The sequence below is a fragment of the Taurulus bubalis genome, assembly GCF_910589615.1.
Source record: "Taurulus bubalis genome assembly, chromosome: 6".
Lineage (NCBI taxonomy): Eukaryota > Metazoa > Chordata > Actinopteri > Perciformes > Cottidae > Taurulus > Taurulus bubalis.
In genome coordinates, this window is record NC_136594.1 from 2,918,069 (window position 1) to 2,942,896 (window position 24,828).

Here is a 24,828-nt window from a genome sequence, read left to right on the forward strand (position 1 = left end):
CTCACTTCAGGCACAACAGGAGCTGTGCAGGAGTTTGGCAGCCTTTGTTCTTGAGAATAATGCACTTACTCCTGCTTCAAAGATTATATTTAGGATTGTCATATATATATATATATCTGTATAAATGTAAGAAAATAGAAGTGAATGTAGTCGGCATCTTGTTTTTTGCCACCAGAAGGGTGGAGCTAAGTACAGTCAACTCTGTGGTGTCGACCTGTCAATCACCTTGTAGCCCCGCCCCTAAAGCGTCCCCTGCTTTATGGTCTGTTTGACTCTAAATGACCATAATTTACTAAATGAACATCATGCTGTATTGAAGAAGACTTGAAACTAGAGATTGAGACATAAACTCATGTTTACAATGTTTACTGAGGGAATACATCAAGAGAAGTAGAGTCATTCATGCAGACTTCTATACAACCAGAGGAGTCGCCCCCTGGTGGTCAGGAGAGAGAATGCAGCTTTAACACATGAAGCATATACTTCTATACAACCAGAGGAGTCGCCTCCTGGTGGTCAGGAGAGAGAATGAAAGCTTTAACACATGAAGCATAAACTTCTATACAACCAGAGGAGTCGCCCCCTGGTGGTCAGGAGAGAGAGTGCAGCTTTAACACATGAAGCATATACTTCTATACAACCAGAGGAGTTGAACAGATTGAGGGTTGAAAGACTTCAACAGAACGGGCCTTGAATGATTATTTTGTCTTTATCTTTTTATTTTTTTTTACCAGGCAAAAAGGGGCGCCGCAAAGCTCGCAAGACGGACGCCAGCGACCTGACGCCGAACCCCCAGAAGCTCCACAACATCGGGGAGCAGCTGCAGAAGCTCAACGCCGCCATCGACGGCATGGGCCCGGTCAACGACCTGCCCGCCGTGGCCCGGGCCCGGTCCCGCAAGGAGAAGAACAAGCTGGCCTCCAGGTACCAGACTCCACTTACCGCCCTCCTACACGCTCTGCACGCGGGTCAGCGCCCGCGAGGCGCGCCGCTTCGATTTACCAGGCGTGAGTGGGCACTTCGGGTTCGTTTGTTTGCACATCATTCGCTGGAGAAAGAAACGGAAGAGAATCCTGCGGGCCTCTGTGGCTTTTTTGTATCTTTAGCCTTCAAGATCGGTTTTCAAATATGTGGAGGCGCCTTCGAGTAGTTGACCTTCTTGTAGGGTTTTTTTCTGGAGGACGTGGAGAGAGAAGAATGCATCTAATCTCAGTGGAATTTACAGATTTGACTAAAGAAAATGATTTTTTTCCCGTCAGAAGGCGTCTGAGTTTAAGTCTTCATCAAAAGAAACAGCAACCATTTCACATGTAGGTCACGAGGGGTTTCTGGTTCTGAGTCGACCCCTTTCTGTTTTTAAAATGCGTTTACCTCTGATGGAGAGAAGTGAAGGAAAGATGGAGGAACACGACAGAGGAGACGAGATGGAGGAGGCAGGATGAAAGGATGAAGAGGAGGAAAGATGGAGGAGGCAGGATGAAAGGATGAAGAGGAGGAAAGATGGAGGAGGCAGGATGAAAGGATGAAGAGGAGGAAAGATGGAGGAGGCAGGATGAAGAGGAGGAAGCCGGAGAGGAGGGTCATGGAGAGTTCATCTCTGGAGGGCGGGAGGGGAGAGGACATTATTACCAGGCCGTTTAAAAGAGGATGAGGGAATATCTTATTATTCCATGCGTATTAAAAACAACAACAACAACAACATGGGAGGAAAGAAGGAGCGCTGAGAGGGAAGTGTTCACGTCACCGTCGGGTTTTAACTCTGTGAAGGAGCCGAACAGCTCAGTCAGCGGTGGCCGGGTTATTCTTTAATTCTCACACTCACTCGCTCACACAATCACTCACACACTCACTCACTCACTCACTCTTTTGCTCATTCACACACTTACTCACTCGTTCCCTCACACACTCGCTCACACAATCACTCACACACTCACTCACCGGCTCGCTCACACAATCACTCACTCACTCACTCTCTCACTCTTTTGCTCATTCACACACTTACTCACTCGTTCCCTCACACACTCGCTCACACACTTGCTCTCCTCCAGGTGAGAGGGAGGGGAGAGAGGGAGGGAGGAAGGGAGGGAGGAGAGGGAGGAGACGGGAGGGAGGAGACGAGAGGGAGGGAGGAGAGGGAGGAGACGAGAGGGAGGAGACGAGAGGGAGAAAGGGAGAGGGAGGAGGCGAGAGGGAGGGAGGAGAGAGAGGAGACGAGAGGGAGGGAGGGAGGAGAGGGAGGAGATGAGAGGGAGGGAGGAGACGAGAGGGAGGGAGGAGAGGGAGGAGACGAGAGGGAGGGAGGGAGGAAAGAGATGAGAGGGAGGGAGGAGACGAGAGGGAGGGAAGAGAAGGAGGAGGCGGGAGGAGAGGGAGGAGACGAGAGGGAGGAGACTCCAGCTTATGGAGTGACTCCTCCCCTCTCAGCTCATGGAGTGACTCCTCCCCTCTCAGCTCATGGAGTGACTCCTCCCCTCTCAGGGTGGAAGTGACTCCTCCCTCTCAGCTCATGGAGTGACTCCTCCCCTCTCAGCTCATGGAGTGACTCCTCCCTCTCAGCTCATGGAGTGACTCCTCCCTCTCAACTCATGGAGTGACTCCTCCCCTCTCAGCACATGGAGTGACTCCTCCCCTCTCAGCACATGGAGTGACTCCTCCCTCTCAGCTCATGGAGTGACTCCTCCCCTCTCAGCTCATGGAGTGACTCCTCCCTCTCAGCTCATGGAGTGACTCCTCCCCTCTCAGCACATGGAGTGACTCCTCCCTCTCAGCTCATGGAGTGACTCCTCCCTCTCAGCTCATGGAGTGACTCCTCCCCTCTCAGCTCATGGAGTGACTCCTCCCCTCTCAGCTCATGGAGTGACTCCTCCCCTCTCAGCTCATGGAGTGACTCTGCTCCTCCTCTTGTTTCAGGGCCTGCCGGCTGAAGAAGAAGGCTCAGCACGAAGCCAACAAGATCAAGCTGTGGGGGCTGAACCAGGAATACGGTGAGTCTCACCCCTTAGTGAACACATGAACACATGAACACATGAACGGACCGGTTACCGACCAGTTACTGACTGGTTACTGACTGGTTCCCAGGTAGCGAGGAGTCAGCGGTCAATTACGGTTTAAAAAGTGTGAGAGGCCGATGAGGAAGTCTTAAAACCTGCATTCTCTCTCCTGACCACCAGGAGACGACTCCTCTGGTTGTATAGAACACACTCTCACACACACACACACACACACACAGACCCCCCTCCCCCTCCAGGCTTAATCCTGGCTGAGATCATGATAATCCAGTAATATAACGTATTATATTCTGCTCCATTGAGGCTTTTCCTCTTCTTCTACTTAGTGAAACCTGCCTCATCGCCACGTGAACAAGCTTCTTTGATCAATCGATCACCGTCATTGATCAATCGATCACCGTCGTCTCCAGCACTGAATCCGACCCGAGGCGTCGTCGTCTCCTCAATGATTTATTTTCCACGAGGCGCTGCTCTCCTCCTTCAGGGTTTTATTATTATTATTATTCATAAACATTCATGAGCTTTTCTTTGTTTCACGCCTCCAATAAAACCCTCTGCCTCCGCTTCTGTTCAGCTATTGAGACGTAAAGGCGTACTATTATTATTATGATTATTATTGTGATTTTATTATTATTATGATTATTATTATTATTGTTATAGTGAGATTAACAAGCACATCAAATAATACATTATTTTCAAGGCCACTCTGAAGCAACTCTGTTCATAATGAATGATTGTAACGAGAAAATCAACACTCTGGAAGTGTCTTCTTCCTCCTCCTCTTCCTCCTCCTCCTCCTCCTCCAGTTTCAACATCTTCAACCCCGAACCAGCATCTATCTTCCTTTGTCCTATTTTAATTATTTATTTTCTCCTCCACACATTTTTTGATCATTTCAGATCCCGGACCTTCGTTTCATTTAGTCGTGGCTCCCCGCAAAAAAACATTTTTGTCTCGCTGGCGGGAAGCCAAAACACACAAACACACACACACGCCAAAACACACAAACACACACACACGCCAAAACACACAAACACACACAGGGCTTAACCCCCCCCCCTCTTTTAAAGAAAAATAAATAATTATTTCTCCTCTACTTGCTCCCTCTTTGCTCTGTTTCTCTCTCCATCTCTGTGATTTGCATCCAAACAAACGTGTGTGTGTGTGTGTGTGTCGAGAAAAATGGTCAGATCCACTGTAGTCCTTCGACTACACACACACACACACACACACACACGCACACACACCTCGCTGAGACGAGCGTCGGACAAAAGAGGATTCTGATCCAGACGAAGCTGACAGGACGGGTGTCATGGCAACAGGAGGGGTGTCATGGCGCCACCAGGTCACATGACTCCCACAGGAGCAGGGAGACAAAAATCACAGAAGAATCATCGGCCCGATGGCGGGGGAGGGGCATACATATAGAAAGAGACCTGTCAATCACCCTGTAGCCCCGCCCCTGGAGCATCCCCCTGCTTTATGGTCTGTTTGAACATGTGTTGGGTTATTGCAGAGGATGAGATGTGAACACAATCCACACAAGTGAAAAGCTGAAGTTGGGCTGTAAACACAGAGTGAGGAGGCGGGACTAGACGTCTTTATTTATTATTTTAAATCTGATTTTTTTGTTATTTTGTGTACGTCCATTACAAACAATCCAGATTAAAAAATATTGCATTTCCATGTTTTAATGCAGCAAAACGGGGGGAAAGCGGCAGGTGTTTCTCCTCCAGCTGCTCCGGCCTTCAGACGAGTTTGAGCCGATAATAATAGTTTCTGCTGTTGTTTGTGCGCAGAGAGCCTGCTGGGAGCTCTGCTGCGGATCAAGGAGGTGATCCGGCTGCGGGTGGAGAGCAGCGAGGAGGAGGAGGAGGACACGGACGAGCGAGGGATGACCCGCCGCCTGCAGGACATCCTGCGAGAGTCCAGCGGTGAGGAATCCCACACATCATGAACACACGTGCTAGCAACACCGATCATGCTCTCCATACCTAGCAGGGGCTTTACTAGTATTATTTCATCTAATAGTTCTAGTTTATCTCATAGTTAACTTACATATGTGCATTTTGCACTGATTTCTGATTTGTTAAAAGTGATTTAAAACGTGCGACAGCGGGTCACGGCCACTGTGGGTTGAAAAGAAAATCAATTTATAAAAAGGCGGTGATATTTATGAACTAATGAACTCACAAGAAAAAGAAATGAAAGCAGAGATATTCTAAAGAGACTAAAATGGTGCATTGTGTGGATGATAATACGTTGATTCTTTGTCCCTACAGTTTTTTCCTTTCCTTCCTACATTTGTAACTGTAATCTTGCAATTTTTTTTTTAGAATATATACATATATATATTTTTGGTTTGTGTGTCTGTTCTCTCATTTTATTTGATAAAAACACGACGTGTTTTCCCACATTTGCCCCCAATTCTGTCCCGTCCTGTTTTTCTTTTTTTTTTTAACCTTTCCATCACGCCGTCATAATTTGTTTCCATGACGACTGCAGGTCCTTTAGTCGCTGGGCGGACCAAAGACTTCGTGCAGAGGATTCTGGCGGCCAGCGTCCCGAACCAGCGCAAGGAGCCGCCGCCGGCGCCGCCGCAGGGCGGCGAGGAGGTGGCGGGATAAACTCACCCGCATCCGCCCTCGTGATGTACACACCCGAGCAAAGACGTGGCGATGCTGGGACGAGGAAGAGGAGGAGGAGGAAGAGGGAGAAGAAGAAGGAGTAGCCTAAACAAAACGGGAGTAAATTGCCGCCCTGCTCCTGGTCATCTCCTCCCCGTCTCTGCACCACAACCACCACCAGGCCAGAGCTGCTGCTGCTGACGTCTCTGTGTTCTGTGTGTGCGTGTGCGTGTGTGCGTGTGTGTGTGTGTGTGTGTGTTGGACGTGTATATACATGCTGTATGAGTGTATAGTGTTCCTCTCTCCCTCTTTGTGCTGTTTCTGTATCCCAGTGTGCCTATGAATAGACATTGCACTGTTTTGTAGATGGTCGTAGTTGTCGACAGGGGGGAGGGGCTTTGTGTGGGGGGGAGGGGTCAGGGGGCATCTGAGGATAGAGGAAGTGCTAAATTAAGGAAGTGGGCGCTGCATGCCATTCAGATCGCATCGGCGTCCCTCAACACGTCGTCCAGCTGTTGAGGGAAACAACGCCGCATTTGTTGTGTAGAAAAAGTCCTCGAAGCTTTAAACCCCCCCTTCCCTTCTTTAACGCCCCACCACCCCACCACCCCATTAAAATGTAAGCAACGTATGAACAAAAAGAAGTAAAACAAATGAAACTGCACCTTAATTCAAACTGACCAAAGAAACTGCTGAAGAAAACCCACTCAGACACCAAAAGCGCTCACTGCACATTAACCGTTCAGTTATTTTTTACATGTTTCTGACGTGACGTGTTTCTGACGTGTTTCTGACGTGTTTCTGACATGTTTCTGACGTTTTTCTGACGTATTCTGACATGTTTCTGACATGTTTTTGACATGTTTCTGACATGTTTCTGACGTGTTTCTGACATGTTTTTGACATGTTTCTGACGTGTTTCTGACGTGTTTCTGACGTGTTTCTGACATGTTTCTGACGTGTTTCTGACGTGTTTCTGACATGTTTCTGACGTGTTTCTGACATGTTTCTGACGTGTTTCGGACGTGTTTCTGACATGTTTCTGACGTGTTTCTGACATGTTTCTGACGTGTTTTTTGTTGTTAATTGTTGCGTCCGTAAAGAGGGCGGCGTTCACCCAGAATAATGATAATGCACTACTGTCGTGGACCCGAGAGCAGACGGGAAGCGACCGGCGCTCGGCCTTGTGGCGCTCGGCCTTGACCCCCAAAAAGGGGGCGTGCCCTCAATGTCCCCCCCCCCCCCCCCCCCCCGTTCAGCCCCGCCCCTCCAACCTGATTTATGTAGCGCACCTTCCTGAATTGCAACGACAACTAGAGAGAGAACAAACAAAACAAAAAAAACACACTCGTAGATCTAGAAAGCAAATAAGATATGATGTTTGTTTGTTTTTGTTTTTTTTATTATAGTTTTGTTGTTGTTTGGCAATGACGCCGCTCACAAAGTGGGCGTCGGTCATGAGTGTTTTTTGAAAATAATCTGCCTTTTCTTCTGTGGTCTTTGCTGACGCTGTAGACCGACCTGTCCACGGTCTCTAAATGTTGTTGGACGTTAAAAAACAAAACAAGTCAAGGACCCTTTTGAATTGCACTGTGGTCAGAGAGCAACTAACTAAGCACCTTCCAAGAAGAAGAAGAAGAAGAAAAGACTCTTGGCACCTTTTTGTCTCAGACATGTTGAATGAGAGGCTTTTGTTAGCGTTCGGTGCTAACTGTGTGACGGAGAGCTAGCGATGCAGACCGAGAGCCGGCGCGCTCTGCTGTCAGGAGGCTTGTTTGTTTGTTTGTTTGTTTGTTTGTTTGTTTGCTTATTGACGCCTTTTCTGAAGTGCCTGCAAGCTCAGAGCCACAGGGACCCGGATCCGAACCCCTCGTTACGGAGGTGGAACCCACGACTACTGGCGCTCTTGACTTTACTGAAATGAAGAAGAAGAAGAAAGAGAGAGAGAGAAACTGCCGGCCCTGCGTTGGGTCCTTTCACATATTCAGCCAAAAGAGAGAGAGAGAAAAAAGAAAAGCCAACCAAAATATTTTCCTTTCAGATTTTGACCTAGACATGGAAGCAGTAGCTGGCACCGGTTTCTGTGAACATCGACTCTGGGAAAACATAAGCAGAGGAGCGTCCGTCAGCTGAGCGCCGCCACCCTCCTCCTCCTCCTCTTCCTCCCCCCCTCTCCCTCCTCCCCCTCTTCCTTTTTCATTCTGTGTTTTTCAACCTTGACGTTTCCGTCTGGGCCGCGTTCCAAAAGCTCCGACGCTCCATTTCCTGTCTCCACCAGGAAAAGAGCGGCGGACCCTCGAACTCTTCACCCTCATATCTCACTCGTGGCCATTTTGTTTTTGTTTTTTAACCCTGAAAGAAACTGCCGCTGGTGAACACAGCTTTTTGAGCTCTGATGCCAAAAGACGGATCGCGTGAAAACCTGTTTCTCTGCTGTCGGCTGGGAGTTTGCAGAACACAGAACCGACGACAGAAGCCTGACCTCGTTCAGGACGATGACTTTGCGTAAACTCCTCGTCGGGCGCCAACAGATTTGTCTTTCTTTTTGTGAGAGAAGGAGAAAGGAAGGGAGCGTTGTTCTGTCCTCCTCATGAGCGTGAAACCCCTAAAGACAGAAGAGCTCACCAAGCTCCCTTCCATTGCTAAGCCCCGCCTCCTCCGTGGAGCGCACACTGTCACTAAATGCACTCCCTGAAATGATTATGACATTCAAGCAAAACAAAAAAAGCGATGGGAGGGTCTGTAGTGTGTTTTGAGGGACTGGCTGACGCTGCGTTATGATTGGCCAGTCCAGGGGGCGGGACTTAGCGACGCGCCAATTGAACGAGGCGACCCCCACCGGTGGAATTAACTCCATCAACGCTCCACTCTCGTGTCCGTGCGGTCAGTCGGCGGTTAGCTTAGCATAAAGCCTCGGAAACAAAAGGGGGAACGGCTAGCAGAGGTCTGTCGGAGCTATTCCGGCCCAGTCGTCTTTTAAATAGTGAACGTATCCATCACCAAATGGATCATAGAGGAGCTGCCGCTGTGTCTCCAGTGTGCTATGACACCATGAATGTCTTGGAAAGCTCACGGCGACGCAACCGGAAGGTTTAGCCGGTCGACATCAAACAGTTTTGTCATTTAACAAAAAACGTTTCCAGCTTTTGTTGTATTCTGATTATTTTCCAAAATACGGTCCCGTGGCGTTGATTGTTGGCTCGGTCTGACGTGTTCCAGCGTCCTGCCTTGAGGCACGTATCCCTCCACTCCTGCCCCTGCTGGTGCGCTCGGGTAAAGTCATCCAAAGTCTAACAAAATAGTCCCTGACTTAAAAAAGAAAAACGGGATGAAGTTGAGTCGACGCAAGCGGATGCCTCTCGGATGAGTGAGCGCCGTTGTGTTTTTTTGGCCGTCGGTAAGTCTACACTGGTGGGACGCCGCTGACCTCCGGGTGCCCGTCCCCGCTCGCTTCTCCGGTTTCAAAGGGCGACGGGCCCCCGGGGGCCGAGGAGGCCGAGGGGGCCGAGGGAAGCGGCACTTAGCCGACGGGGCCGAGGAAAACAGTTTATCCAAGACCTCTTAATCTCCTCCTCTGTAAGAGGGAGGAGCCTGCTTCCTGAGGCTCCGCCCCCTCCTGTGTCTCCGGTCTGGAGAACCTCCTCCTGGGTTCCTGCTGGTCCGCCTTGAGGCCTTGAGGTGTTCTTTTTCGCCCCTCGTGTCTCTTCACTACATTCAAAGATAATCTGTTTTTATTATGAAACATAAAAACAAAATCTCTGCCGATCTTTCATAAAAACAACAGTTTTTTGTTACTTTGCACAAGAGATTTCTGTATTTTGATGCTTTAATAAATGTAGACAAACAAACCTAATCATTTAAAAAGAATATTGTTAATGAGTGATACAAATAAGCATCAAGAAAAATAAATACAACAAATCTCTTTTTTTATTCTGCAGTAAATTGAATGAGTTTAAATAAATATATCAGTCGACTCTTGCAGATAAAACTTCAAAGAAAATTATAGATTCACTTGTAATATAATAATCTCGTTTTAAACTCCCGAATTAACGTTTTGCATTTCGTTAAAAAGAAAGTGCTGAATTTGTATTTATTTTTTGCAAACATCGGCCAGAGATTTGAGCCCTGAAGTAACGATGACACACGAGAGGCGGCCGAGACGAACGTTTGTGGCTTTGACCCCAAAACGACGGCGTTGGCATCCGCTGGTTCCTTTTTGATCCGTCTGAAAACGTGTTGCATGCTGGGAAGGAAAAGGAAAAGGAAGAGCAAACATTCCACGACGCCGTGTCATAATGTACAGCAACCCTTATTCTTCTCTTCTGCCCTTTCCTGTCCGGCTCAACACGGACCTGTTAACACACACCTTCTGTAGTGTCTCCTTCGTCAGTAAGTTACCTTTAAGACAATAGTTAATAAAAAATACAAAATAACACAACAAAAAAAAGAAAAATACAAGAAGTGCCGTACAAATAGAAGCCTAATATTTTTTGTTTTGTGTGAGTGTACTGTACACCTGTATAATGTATATTTTAATATTTATATGCAGCTGTTGTATTAAAAGTATATTTTTAAAATAAGAATGTCTTCGCTCGTGTTTTTCCAGGTGTTAGTTGTTGCATGAATGCGGCACAGCGCCGCCAGCAGGCCGCACGCCGTCACTGCGCCGCTTACAAAGTAGTGGTGTTGTTTCCTCTGGCTCCTCCTCTTCCACCAGGCTCCTCCTCTTCCACAGGCTCCTCCTCTTCCACCAGGCTCCTCCTCTTCCACCAGGCTCCTCCTCTTCCACAGGCTCCTCTTCCACCAGGCTCCTCCTCCTCTTCCATCAGGCTCCTCCTCTTCCACCAGGCTCCTCCTCCTCTTCAATCAGGCTCCTCCTCTTCCACCAGACTCCTCCTCTTCCTCCACCAGGCTCCTCCTCTTCCACCAGGCTCCTCCTCTTCCATCAGGCTCCTCCCACACCAGGTTCTTCCTCAGGCTCCTCCTTCTCCATCAGGCTGCAGTGTGTAGTTACAACTTAAAGTACGCGAGTCAAACGGTGGAATTACAACTTCCTGAAACTTAAATTGCACTTAATTTAATCATTTGGTCCTAAAAGTAGTGAAATGCACGAATCCAACGTGATTTTATATATTTAAATACTTTATTTTAAAGATTTATATAAGCACATTTGTATATATATATTTTTTTAATATTTATATAAATACATATATGTATCTATATATTTGTCTTAATATATATTTTAAAATATATATAGTATTAGATTAATTAAAGATTAAGTTGACAGATAGGGTTATTTTTTCTTTTCTTACAAATATTGCGACAACAATAATAATAATAATGTCCGGGCCACGATAACCGTGTCGTTACCTGATGCGATCAAAGACGCGACACGTGTTTTTATTACAAAAAGGATCCTTTATTGGATTGGAATCGTTTCTATTCACATGGATGTTTAAAAAGGTACCTTCATCTCAAGAGAAGCATCAGAACAGTCATTGCACAAAGCCCAGCACTGGGAGGACACTGGTCCCAGAGGTCAGAGGTCACCTGCCCAAGTGCAAAGGTCAGAAATAACAAACACGGATTCCTGTGACATCATCGCGAGAGGAAAACCGTTTGAGCAGAAACAGGAAGTGTGTGTTTATTTTAAATCATTCGGCACAAACGAGACGAGGGTTTGACCCCCAAAAAAAGGAAAAGAACCCAAACCCTCCCACCGTGGGACCAACAGGTTATTAGAAATGGCTTTAAGACCTCATCTCCTTCCAGATCGCTTTCTTTCTTCTTATTGCATTCAAATATTTCCTCTGATATTATCTCTCGCCCAGCAGTGAACTGGTATTTAAACATCATCATGGCTTTGGATCAATGGGGAGAAAACGGATGAGTCGACTTCTCTCCCTTTTTAGATGTACTTTTGTTTATGTATGTATATATATATATATACATACATATACACACACGTTGTTCTCCCTTTGTATCATTTCATGGGTCGTATATAAATATGTGTTCATGTACTTTCATGTACTAAAAATGAAAGCAACCTGCTGCCAGTGGTGAATCCCTGTTGTGTTCCTCTCCAGCAGAACGTGGACCCAGACGTTTCATTTCCAGGTTCATTATTAAAACCCGCTGGCTTTTTCCACGCAATAAAAAGTCACAGATCTCCAGGATCCTCGCGCTCTTTAGTTTCGGGTTCTCGCCCTGGACTCCTCCCCCTTCTTCCCCTCAGGAGAAGACTCCTCCCCCTTTCCATCAGAAGAAGACTCCTCCTCCCCCTCAGGACAGGACTCCTCCCCTTCAGGACTCCTCCCCTTCAGGACAGGACTCCTCCCCCTTGCCGCCTCGCCTTCCCCAGACTCCTCCCCTCAGGGCAGGAATCTTTCCCCTCAGTAGGAGACTCCTCCTCTTCCCCAGACTCCTCCCCCTCAGGACAGGAATCTTTCCCCTCAGTAGGAGACTCCTCCCCTTCCCCAGACTCCTCCCCTCAGGGCAGGAATCTTTCCCCTCAGTAGGAGACTCCTCCCCCTCAGGACAGGAATCTTTCGCCTCAGTAGGAGACTCCTCCCCTTCCCCAGACTCCTCCCCTCAGGGCAGGAATCTTTCCCCTCAGTAGGAGACTCCTCCCCATCAGGACAGGAATCTTTCCCCTCAGTAGGAGACTCCTCCCTTTCCCCAGACTCCTCCCCCTCAGGACAGGAATCTTTCCCCTCAGTAGGAGACTCCTCCCCTTCCCCAGACTCCTCCCCTCAGGGCAGGAATCTTTCCCCTCAGTAGGAGACTCCTCCCCCTCAGGACAGGAATCTTTCCCCTCAGTAGGAGACTCCTCCCCTTCCCCAGACTCCTCCCCTCAGGGCAGGAATCTTTCCCCTCAGGAGACTCCTCCCCTTCCCCAGACTCCTCCCCTCAGGGCAGGAATCTTTCCCCTCAGTAGGAGACTCCTCCCCTTCCCCAGACTCCTCCCCTCAGGGCAGGAATCTTTCCCCTCAGTAGGAGACTCCTCCTCTTCCCCAGACTCCTCCCCTCAGGGCAGGAATCTTTCCCCTCAGTAGGAGACTCCTCCTCTTCCCCAGACTCCTCCCCCTCAGGACAGGAATCTTTCCCCTCAGTAGGAGACTCCTCCCCTTCCCCAGACTCCTCCCCCTCAGGACAGCAGGGCCTCCCCCTCCTCGGCCCAGAGCAGGTTCAGGGTGTCGGCCTGCCGCTGCTCGCGCTGGTGGATCCTCCGGAGGCGCAGGATGTAGAGCAGGATGGCGAGCAGCACCACCAGGATGCAGAGCGAGAACAGGTGGTGGTTGTAGACGAAGGACGAGCGCAGCCAGCTGGGGTGGCTCTGCCGCAGCGTCTCCTGCTGCAGGTCCCTGAAGGCATCGTGAACATGCAGACACGTAAACATGTGGAACAGCAAAACAACAACAGTTCCTCAAGGAGGGAGCGGCTTCATTTTGACCAGAGTCTCTTTATGCGACGCCATTCTAACGGAAGTTTTTAAAGTGTCTTATATATATATATATATATATATATATATATATATATATATATATATATATATATATAAAATATAAATAATATATGTATATATATTATATAAATATATATAATATATTATATAAATATATATGTATTATATATATATATATAATATAAATAATATATATTATATAAATACCTTCTACTCCAGAGAAAAGGGGATGTTTTTGTGCATATTGATTTGTTTTTGTGCATATTGAGAAACTAGAGCGATGATGACATCTTTAAGGTGGAAATCATAAATATTCGTGTGTGTGTGTGTGTGTGTGTGTGTGTGTGTGCGCATGCGTGTGTGTGTGTGTGTGTGTCTGGCGTTACCTGAGTGGCAGGAACCGGGTCTTGAACAGGATGGCTCCCAGAGTCCACTGCACCTCCTTGTCGTTCACCAGCTGAGCCGTTTTCAGGTTCAGGTAGTCGGCCGGGAAACGGAAGCCGGAGTGCAACACCTCGAACATCCAGGAGGACTTGAAGCACTGCAGCCTGAGAGCAGGGACAGTTACACACCAGGTTAATAATAGGAGCAGACACTCCATCCGGCTGTCTGACTCAACAGCGCCTCCTGGTGGAGAACCGACTCCCTCCTGTTTGGGTCTAAATGACACGCTTTGCTCCTAAAAACACATCTGCAACACAATGTAACCGTTAAAAATAAGAAAACAGACACAGAAAGTGTTTGTTATATAAAAACATATCTCAGTAAAAGGTTTTGGATCTCATTCCTCAACCAATAAGTTATTTCCTCTGAAAGGCATATGATTATTTTATTTATAGAGCCACATCTAATTTACATTTAAACGCAATATATATATATTTAAAACGATGACCAGCAAGAGTTCTGTGAGCTTTATATTTACGTGCCTACTTTTAAGGTTCAGATTTTGTAAAGTTACCCAATATTCCTGGTTTTCACAACCCAACATTTACACACTTTATTTGTTAAGTGAGTCTCCTGTTTATTCAGGCTTCATACACATTGTGACCAATGATCCATGACTTTAAACCAAATGTCCATTACAAACATTTAGTGAAATCTGGGTGTAAACAGTAAAAAGTGAGTAAATGTAGTATTTAAACTAGGGCTGCAACAACGAATCGATAAAATCGATAAAAATTGATTATCAAAAGTGTTGGCAACGAATTTCATTATTGATTCGTTGTGTCGCGCGATTATTACGCCGGGCAATAAGTCGCGGAGAAAAAAAAAAAGAGCGGAGCAGAGCAACTGGCCGGCCAGCGCTTCTGAGATTGGAGTGAGACACGAGAAAAGCTGAGGTTGTGATCTTCTCAAAAATAGAAGATCTTTGACAAGTCGAGTCTTGGCCAATCAGCGACTTCATGTTCCTCAAACTTGTTTTTAATGGAAGCTAGTCAGCTTGCTATCGCCTTAGCTAACGTGTTTGGTTGTGTATTGTCGTTAAAGTTACGTTATGTTCCGTTACAGTTCAGTCTTGCTTGTAAAAAAACGTAACGTGATGAAACATGCCGTCACCCCCGGTCTGGTTCAGTTCACGCTGTCACTCGTTAACGTTAAACCGGCACACCGGCGGATCTGCCTGCAGGTTTTTTTTGTTTTTTTTACTCAAAGTAGAATGAAGCAAATCACGTAGTTGGGCTTAGCCCAACTACGTGCTCATAAGAGACCCAGAATGAAAGAGTTTAAGGAAGAGGACGCTCTATATGGAGCAGTACAGCTTCCCTCTGTTCCAGTATTTCATACATATTGATAAAGCAGGGTATGTAAATGCAGCCTCTGGAGGGATCAATTACAGTAAAAAGGGCTCACATTTGGCAGATGTAAAGCATAGATGTGTATGTTTTTAGTGTGAGTCCATTTTGTTGTTTTAATTAACAGCTCAGGGATGTTCAAGGAGCAACCTGTTTGTGCACTTTCTGAAGATGTTTTGCACTGTCACTTCTGTTTTTGAATAAAGGGTTGGAAATGAACGCTTTTTTTTTATCCGATTCATCGAAAAAATAATCAACCGATTAATCGATTATTAAAATAATCGTTAGTTGCAGCCCTAATTTAAACTAACAATGAGAACACAAAGCATACAGTAAACCTTAAATGACTCAAATGAAAGAGACAATAGTTTGATTAAAAGAATAAACATTTATATAGATGCCTGTATGGATGCCTGCTTATATTTTGAGTCTTTCTTTTAAAAGCATATTAATTATTTCAAACTCAGCGTAAATGAACGACATGAACACATGAATATAACACATTTACATGACTTTTACTCAACTTTGGGATTTTATTTTTTTCAAGGACTTGTCCAGGCCTGGAAATAACCATTTTAAAACTCTATGACTTTTCCAGGTTTTCCATGAACCCTGTTTTTTGTCACAGTTTTAGAGCCATGAAGATGAAAGGCGAAGACAAACTTACTTGAGTCTGTTGACGTCGGCCTGCTGAGAGAAAAGCTTGTTGTCCAGACGCTGCTTGAGTATCGACCACTTGGTGAGGCAGAAGTCCTGCAGAGGAAACAACGAGCGCCGGTTTATTCAGACGACCATCTCCACGTTTCATTTCACAGCCAAGTTACTCGTGAAACGTAAATAAATACCATCGCAGCTCTGGAGTACTTGTGCCCGTCGTACGGCCCTCCCAGCCGCAGAACGTCCTCCGTGCAGTAAAAGAACTCGGAGAACCCGTAGAACTCACTGTTGCTGAAGTTGATGGGAGCCTAGAATAAATAAAAATAAAACATGCCGTTATAAGCTATTCTTTCTGCGTGACTGAAGCTGTGGGCGACCCCGCCGGGATCGGCCGTACCTGGTAGACGCCCCCCGGGGACATGGTGCCGTTGTGGAGGCCCAGGAACGGTCGCACGGCGGCCCGGCACCGACTCCAGTCGCCCTGACCCCTGAGGTACACCGTGCGGTTGTCCCTGACGACGGTGTCCGACAGGCTCACCGGCAGGCAAGGATCCAGGTACGGCCGGTCCTCGCTCAGGCCCGTCTGCGCCGCGAGGAGCCTGGACAGGGAGCAAGTGTCTTAAAAGCTGCATTCTCTCTCCTGACCACCAGGGGGCGACTCCTCTGGTTGTATAGAAGTCTATGCTTAATGTGTTAAAGCTGCATTCTCTCTACTGACCACCAGGGGGCGACTCCTCTGGTTGTATAGAAGTCTATGCTTCATGTGTTAAAGCTGCATTCTCTCTACTGACCACCAGGGGGCGACTCCTCTGGTTGTATAGAAGTCTATGCTTCATGTGTTAAAGCTGCATTCTCTCTCCTGACCACCAGGGGGCGACTCCTCTGGTTGTATAGAAGTCTATGCTTCGTGTTAAAGCTGCATTCTCTCTCCTGACCACCAGGGGGTGACTCCTCTGGTTGTATAGAAGTATATGCTTTTGTGTTAAAGCTGCATTCTCTATACTATATTTTACATGATGGATATGCGTCGTGCTTTACGGCACAAAGCAGACAGAGGGCGCCGTTTCCAAAAAGAGAACACGGCTTTAACATATCAAAACAAAGAGAACACGCGTGTGCACCTGTTCTTGGCCAGCGTGTTGTTGAGCAGCTGGTCTTCGTAGCGCTGCCGGGCCATGTTGCCCCCGAAGCCCAGGAACGTGGTGACGTAGACCCGGTAGACGTGCTGCGTGTGCTCCACGTCACAGCCCAGATTAAACTCAGCCAGGACGCTCTTCCCCGCCTCCTCCTGAGAAAAATTTTATAAAAAAAAAAAGACACAAAAACTCTCAATATAAACAATGATTTTTTTAGCAAGAATGTCAAATATTTGACTGCTGCAAAACACTCAAATGGGAGAAGCTGCGGCTCGTTTTGGTCGAACATTCCCGTCAACTGATTATTTTAAGTTGCTTTAGACGCCACACGAACACTTGATGACTTCTTCTGGAATCTTTATGTATTTAAAAACAGCAAGACAGGAAATGTGGGGAAAGAGAACCTGGACTCGCTCCTCAGGGCGCTTTGTGCCCTCAACGTTGTCTCGCAGGTCGTCCCCTGGGATTTCTTTTATTATTTATTTTGTATTATTCATTTATTTTATTATTTATTTATTGTATTTATTTATTTTACCATTTTTTATTATTGTTTATTTTTTATTATTTTATTATTTATTCATTTTATATATTTAATGTGATAAATGTGTCATTAATATCATTTATTTATTTTACTATTTATTTATTTTATTTTATTATTTATTTATTTTATTTATTATTAAAACTAAGTGAGTCAGGGATAGCCAGATAGGCTAATTTTCATCTGCTGTCCCTGGCCAGATTTCTTTTATGGCAGCCTGAAATTACAAAATTTCCAATAACATAATGCAACTAAGATTCGTTGATAAAACTAATTCTCATCAAGATAAAAGTGTACCTGCAGTATAAGCACATATAAATGCGCCTTTGTAATTAATTACTTAACGTCGTATCGACGCAAATTATCACCCGAGTAAAGAATCCGGCCCTCGTCAACAACAACAACAACAGTGTGACCGTACTTCTTGCGGCGAGCTGAAGGTGATGGCGCTCGGCACCTCGTAGGCGATCTGCAGGGAAGCCCCGCCCATATCCATGATGCCCACCGTGCGCCGCCTGCTCATTGGCTGCTGGTTCTGAGACCCCGTCGTCACCTCCACTGTCGCGTCTTCTGAGAAGCATGAAGATATTAAAGTGTTATGATGTCATTTTTTTAAAGTAATTAGTGGCAATTTTTAGTGGCAAATAGTTTTAAAGGGACAGTGCGGATGTTTTAAAGAGTTGGTGTGAGGTTTACTGCAGTGGATGGAGAAGCAGCACCGTATTTTAGACTCCTTAAGGAATCTATATCAGTTTAACTGTTTTATTATATAGAAACGTGTTCACCGCTTTACAGCAACTCCTGGTTCTAGAACTCTGACACTGGAGAAGAACCTCACACACACACACTTTAAACATCAGAGCCTTCAACACCTTCACACTCACCATCGTCGGCGTGGTCGAAGCGGCCCAACACAAAGTTAATGCCGATCCACGCGTACACTCCTTCAGGGTCGAGAGGAAACAGGACGCGGTTAGAAAGACGTTGTTAAGGAGCATTGCTGCATTCTCCTAATTCGGGAACTAAAACCAGCCGTGGCGAACAATCATCTCACCTTCTTGCTTCCCGGAGATGACCTCAGCGTGGGAGCTGGAAAACAGGAAGTCAAACTCCAGGGGAATGTCGGTGACCAGGTCCTCCAAGATGGCCGCCTGCTGGCTGAAAAGAGACACAAGAAAGTATGACGCAAACAGAAACTAACAGGAGACGGTCACTTCCTCTCGAGGGTAAATTATAGGCTTCTTTAAAGTTACTGCAAGGAATTCGCATTTTGTGTTGGTTCTGGCGCCCCCGTGTGGTCGAACGTGGTAGTGTTTCACTGTTCATACACACTTTAACCAATGTTCCATGACTTTTAACCCAATTTCTATGACTTTTAACCACATTTCCATGACTTTTAACCCAATTTCCATGACTTTTAATCCAATTTCCATGACTTTTAACCACATTTCCATGACTTTTAACCACATTTCCATGACTTTTAACCCAACTTCCATGACTTTTAACTCAACTTCCATGACTTTTAACCCAATTTCCATGACTTTTAACCCAATTTCCATGACCAAACATTTAGTGAAGTCTGGGTGTAAACAGTAAAAAGTGAGTAAATGTAGTATTTAAACTAACAATGAGAACACAAAGCATACAGTAAACCTTAAATGACACAAATGAAAGAGACAATAGTTTGATTAAAAGAATAAACATTTATATAGATGCCTGTATGTATGCCTGCTTACATTTTGAGTCTTTCTTTTAAAAGCATATTCATTATTTCAAACTCAGCGTAAATGAACGTCATGAACGCATGAATATAACACATTTACATGAACACATGAATATAACACATTTACATGACTTTTACTAAACTTTTGGGATTTTATTTTTTTTAGGACTTTTCCAGGCCTGGAAATAACCATTTTAAAACACCATGACTCTTCCCGGTTCTCCATGACAGAAACACCTCTGTAATGCTTCATATATTTTACATTTTGACTGCATCCATGTTGGTCATGATCCCCCAAACACTCTGAGTGTGAGTAAAAGTCCCCGCTACCTGTCGGCCAGCAGCCGCATGCCGGCGGTGCAGAGGATGTAGAGCGGCGTCTCTTTGTGTTTGCTCCTCGGGACGTGAGCGGCGGCGAAGCGGAGCAGAGGGTGGAGGTAGTCGCTGGCCTGGGTGGGCGAGTTAGCCAGGGTGGAGATACCTGAGGGGGGGGAGAGAGAGAGAGATTCAGCACAAGAAAAAAAAACTAAATGCATGTTTGTTCTGATGAGTCACATAATTATAAAGAGAAGACTCACTGTTATTAATTATGAGCGTTATTAGTGCATGTTGTGTATAATTATAGGGAGAGATGTTAATCAGGAAAAAACTCCTGCGCTGACAGGCACACCTGTTTCTATGGTTACCAAATGATTGGAATGTACGGAGAAGTTAGAAGATGGCTTCCTCTCAAGATTTCACAATCTTTTTTTTTTTTTCGCGTTAATGAATAATAAAAAAGGTCGGTCCGTTCTGTCTCCGGGTTCAAAGAGCCTTTAACTCCGGGAACCAAACCCTGAGGAGCTAATCGGTCACAGCTGAAGAGATAAAGTATCATCTGAAGATATAAAGTATCATCTGAAGATATATAAAGTATCATCTAAAGAGATATAAAGTATCATCTAAAGAGATATAAAGTATCATCTAAAGATATAAAGTATCATCTGAAGATATATAAAGTATCATCTAAAGAGATATAAAGTATCATCTGAAGATATATAAAGTATCATCTGAAGATATATAAAGTATCATCTGAAGATATATAAAGTATCATCTAAAGAGATATAAAGTATCATCTGAAGATATATAAAGTATCATCTAAAGATATAAAGTATCATCTGAAGAGATAAGTATCATCTAAAGATATAAAGTATCATCTAAAGAGATATAAAGTATCATCTAAAGAGATATAAAGTATCATCTAAAGATATATAAAGTATCATCTGAAGAGATATAAAGTATCATCTGAAGAGATATAAAGTATCATCTGAAGAGATAAGTATCATCTAAAGAGATATAAATTATCATCTAAAGAGATATAAAGTATCATCTAAAGAGATATAAAGTATCATCTAAAGATATAAAGTATCATCTAAAGATATAAAGTATCATCTAAAGATATAAATTATCATCTAAAGAGACTTATTACACAACTATGTCAGAAATAATCAGAAATACTGATATTGAGAATCTCCTGTAAATCGCCTGTCAGAGTGGAAACATTTGCTTTTAAACGTCTTATTTCTTCCTCCTCCTCCTCCTCCTCCTCACCGGGTTTGATCTTCTTGACGACCGGCCTGCGGTCGCGGTCCCTCATCTGCCGGATGTCCAGCAGCGTGTGCGGGTTCCCGTTGTGCGGCGGCCAGTTGTACACAAAGACTCTGGAGCCGCTGCTGCCGCAGTCCACCACGATGCCGTAGTTCAGAGCCGGGTCCGACACGTCGGTGACCTCCAAGGACTCTCCCATGGAGAGGTACCTGCAGAGGAGACAATGGTTTAAATAAAAGAATACACATTGATATAGATGCCTGTATGTATGCCTGCTTATATTCTGAGTCTTTCTTTTCAAAGCATATTCATTATTTCAAACTCAGCGTAAATGAACGTCATGAACACATGAATATAACACATTTACATGACTTTTACTACACTTTCGGGTTTTTTTTTTTTTTTTTTTTTCAAGGACTTTTCCAGACCTGGAAATAACCATATTTAAAATTCCATGACTCTCCCAGGTTTCCGTGAGCCCGTGTCTCTATCAGTCCTCAGGTTCGGGTCACACCTGCGCTCGGTCCCACAGAGGGAGATCAGGCCGCCCGGCCTCGAAAAACAAACGAGATAAGGTTCTCACGCAGCGGTTATCAGCTGGCTCGGCTCCGCGCTCACGCGGAAGACTCACAAACAGCCACGTTTTGTTTTAAGTTGTATTCGTGTGGAACGTTTCTTAAATGATTCATTATTATTATTTCATCGTATAATTCCAGCACCTCCTCCTCTCTTTGTCAGTTGCTTTCATTGTTGATTATGAAATAAACAAAACCGCGAGTTAGTTTCTCAGAATCCTGTAAAATACAAATAATAATCGGTTTAATAGACTTTTTGAAACCACTGTTGATCGTTCCGTTATCCCCAATACTTAAATTGTTCTTCCTCCAAAGTGGGGCGTGACAGAAAAGATTTGAGAACCACTGGTTTAGTTCAAAATTCAGATAATTTTGCTATAATTTTGTTGGGGCAACAAAATTATAGCAAAATGGTCAATGCTGAATTTTTATTGAAACAATTTTTTGGGACTCCTCCATCCGTGCTTTTTCAAATAATAGAATAAAGAAAATTGAAATCACTTTCAAGTAAACCAGATCAGACAACAACTAATCACTTTGTTAGAACAATGCAAATAAAGTTATATCTGTGCGAAAAATGACAAATATTTGGCAAAGAAATTGCCTACTGTGGCTGCAAATAACCTGTTTTGCACTGAATATAAAGAAAATAACAATAACGTTAAACTTGTGTCAAACAAAACAAAACGAGTGCAGATGTGTGTGAGGACGGGTCAAATGCAGAGAGTAATTTCCCCACCAATAAAGGATTATTTAAAAAATATTAAAAAAGAAGAAAAAAAAAAATCTACTTGTGATACCTCCGCACCCCACTAGAGGGTCGCTCCCCACAGTTTGAGAACCACTGAGTCCAGATTCCATGTGTGCATGTAAAAAGTATGTAATATGACAAATAACGCTTCTTCTTCTTCTAACTTGGCGACGGCTCACTTGTTGACTCGCCCCCGCGGCCGGCCGCTCCACAGCTGCCTCTGGTAGGTTCCCAGGAGGAGGATGACGGAGGTGACGAAGAGCAGCAGCAGCAGCCGCTGCCGGGGAGCGCAGCCCAGAGACAGCAGCGACACGCTGCAGTACCAGGAGGCCGGCAGGCAGGAGAACGTGATCCTGGGGGAGAGGAGGACAGACGGAGAGCTTCACAACCGGGTCACGCACTGCGAAACAGGGCCATCGGGGGCTGCAGCGCTCATCACCTCGCCATATGGCCCGGTGGGAGGGGGGTGATTCAAGATGCCCCAGACGTCACCTCATGGCGCCTGCAGTCGGGTTAGGATGCGGTCCGGAGCGGCGGCGGCTGCTCTTCTTCTGCCAGAGCGGGAAAAAGAGGGAGAGGAGGGACGGGAATAATCATCAGCTGATGTGTAACCGCCATCGTATGAGTCAACTCACAGGTGAAAACTAACAAACACCTCATGTGTTTTGGTGGTTTCCAGTAAGTGGGTTTGCTGAAGCAACGTTGTGATTTCCCAACGGGATCCTTTAATGAAATCATGACTCTAATCTAGAAGCAGGACGCTGCACTTTAAAGATGAGACGCGCTCATTGGTCTATGGGGAGGTTTGCTCGTTAGAAGAGAGACGTTTACATTCATTGGAGAGGTATTTCAGAGTAAATCAAGAACAGAACACACACAAAACGAGGGAACGTGGAGTTAAAGTTAGTTAAAGTCATTAAAGATGCAAATATCAGTGTGACATATTATAAGAGATATACTGTAGTATAACAGGATGCTTAGATATACTACTGCATGATATATGCATATTATTATGTATTATATAATATACATATCTTTGTGTGACAGCCCTTTAAAACGCAGCTCTTCTCCCAAGGCTTATTCCCGGTTATATAAGATTAACCGGAGCACAAACGAACAGGACGGTTGTCCTGCTGGACGGAGCCACCGACGTCAGCAGCGTCCCGGCTCCCGTTGTGTGTTACCGACCCGCTACACGCCGGTAACGGCACCGGGCGGCTGGCGCGTTACATATTGGGTCCCTACGCTGTCGTTCTCCGGTACGAACTTACCTAAAGGCGCCTCTCCAAAGAAGAAGAAGAAGAATAAGACGTCGAGGAGGAGGAGAGGAGGAAGTGAGCGAAAAATCCGACCGACTTCCGGTCGGCCCCGCGCGGCTACGTCGTCATTACACGTAACTGGGCGGTTCAGCGGCGGCCATTGGTCTGGAGCACCTCTCGACACGCCCACTTTCTGTTAATCCAAAAGGGGGCGGGGCGTGGTGGTGTGTTACATATATGTGTGTCCGTGTGTATTTATTTTTCTGCAAATGCTTATATAAACACGTCTTTTTGGAAAATGTGGTATTCTGATTATGCATTTTATTATTTACTGATCAGAGGCATCTGTTACGGGTTACTATTGTTTTTAGGATTATATTCTTATCCAAATAATAATAATAATGTACTACTACCTTTAATTAAACACACACGTAGACTGAGTCATCAGATATTGTCTTTCCATTATATACAACATAATGAATATATATATATATATATATATATATATATATATATATATATTGAAGAGAATTTAATGATTTATATGTTGTACTACTTTACTTTGACTAAAGTTTCATGTCCCACTTATACTAAAGAATGTGTCTCGAAGCTGAGCGAAGCTGAGAAATCGTAACTGGTCAAGTTCTCAGTCGCTCTTGACCTTGGCTAAACAGATTAGATACAGACAGACTGTCTTTGCTGCTGATGTCAGCTAGATGTCTGAATTACAGACGGACTCAGCTCCCTTTTTCGCTACTAAGACTGAGACAAATATGAAAGTCAGATAAGGGGGAGTCTCACAGAAATGGGATAAATATCCATTGTTCTTAGAGAACGAGACCCACTCTCATTCTGGCTGTGTGCAGACTGTATGCAGAGCAGACCATCAGGGGAGTCCAAGGCCTTGTAGGTATGCATTTCATGTAGGTGTGTAATTGCTAAATAAATAACCTTAACTGTAATATAACCTGTTCTGTCAATTCTTGAACACTCGAGGAATATCCTGGCGAGGAGGATTCCTTTTCAATATACATTTATATGTTTATGGTTATCTACACTTCACATTTAACATATTATATTACATACATTATTTGCATTTTTGCACTCTTCTATTGTTTGTTGTTGCTGTTATTTTTATTTACACCTCACACACTTAATATGCATGTATGTGCACTTGCACTTCTACTGTTTTAGTTAATTTAATTTAATTCCTAAATGAATACTCTGTTCTTCTTTCTTTCATCCAGCTATTTTATTGTTATTTGTTATCTTTATTAGTATTATTATTGTATATATCTTATATATCTTTCATCCCTGTTGTTTTTATATCTGATCTTATTTTCTGTGTAAATGGCTGCTACTCGACACAAAATTTCCCCTTGGGGATTAATAAAGTATATATTCATTCATTCAACTACATATATGTATAACTATATATAATATACACACACATTAATCTATATATATATATATATATATATATACACATCTATATATATATATATATATATATATATATATATATATATATATATATATATACACATCTATATATATGTATATATATTGATGTATAGAGAAATATAAATATATTATATTACAAAGTAACATTAAAAAAAATAGTGGATATACATGTAGCCTAAACGTCAAGGTTTGGAAACTTAAATCAGTTTGAAAGGATCTCAAGCGACACCATGAGAACACGCTGT

At 44.6% G+C, this 24,828-nt stretch overlaps 1 protein-coding gene across 1 annotated transcript; it reads right to left on the reverse strand.

The window, feature by feature from the left end:
- Nucleotides 1–12,782: 12,782 nt before the first annotated feature.
- Nucleotides 12,783–22,309, reverse strand: LOC306738076 (ectonucleoside triphosphate diphosphohydrolase 7-like; the record flags this gene model as incomplete). The annotated part of the gene is made up of 13 exons (XM_079219905.1): nucleotides 22,300–22,309; nucleotides 22,040–22,213; nucleotides 20,538–20,743; nucleotides 19,278–19,428; nucleotides 18,279–18,382; nucleotides 18,109–18,168; nucleotides 17,646–17,794; nucleotides 16,672–16,838; nucleotides 15,948–16,149; nucleotides 15,739–15,858; nucleotides 15,561–15,646; nucleotides 13,487–13,648; nucleotides 12,783–12,999 (listed from the first exon to the last, which is right to left on the reverse strand). Exons 1-13 carry the CDS (start codon nucleotides 22,305–22,307, stop codon nucleotides 12,783–12,785), a joined length of 1,806 nt encoding a protein of 601 aa, XP_079076031.1. The 5' UTR covers nucleotides 22,308–22,309.
- Between the last annotated feature and the right edge of the window lie 2,519 nt (nucleotides 22,310–24,828).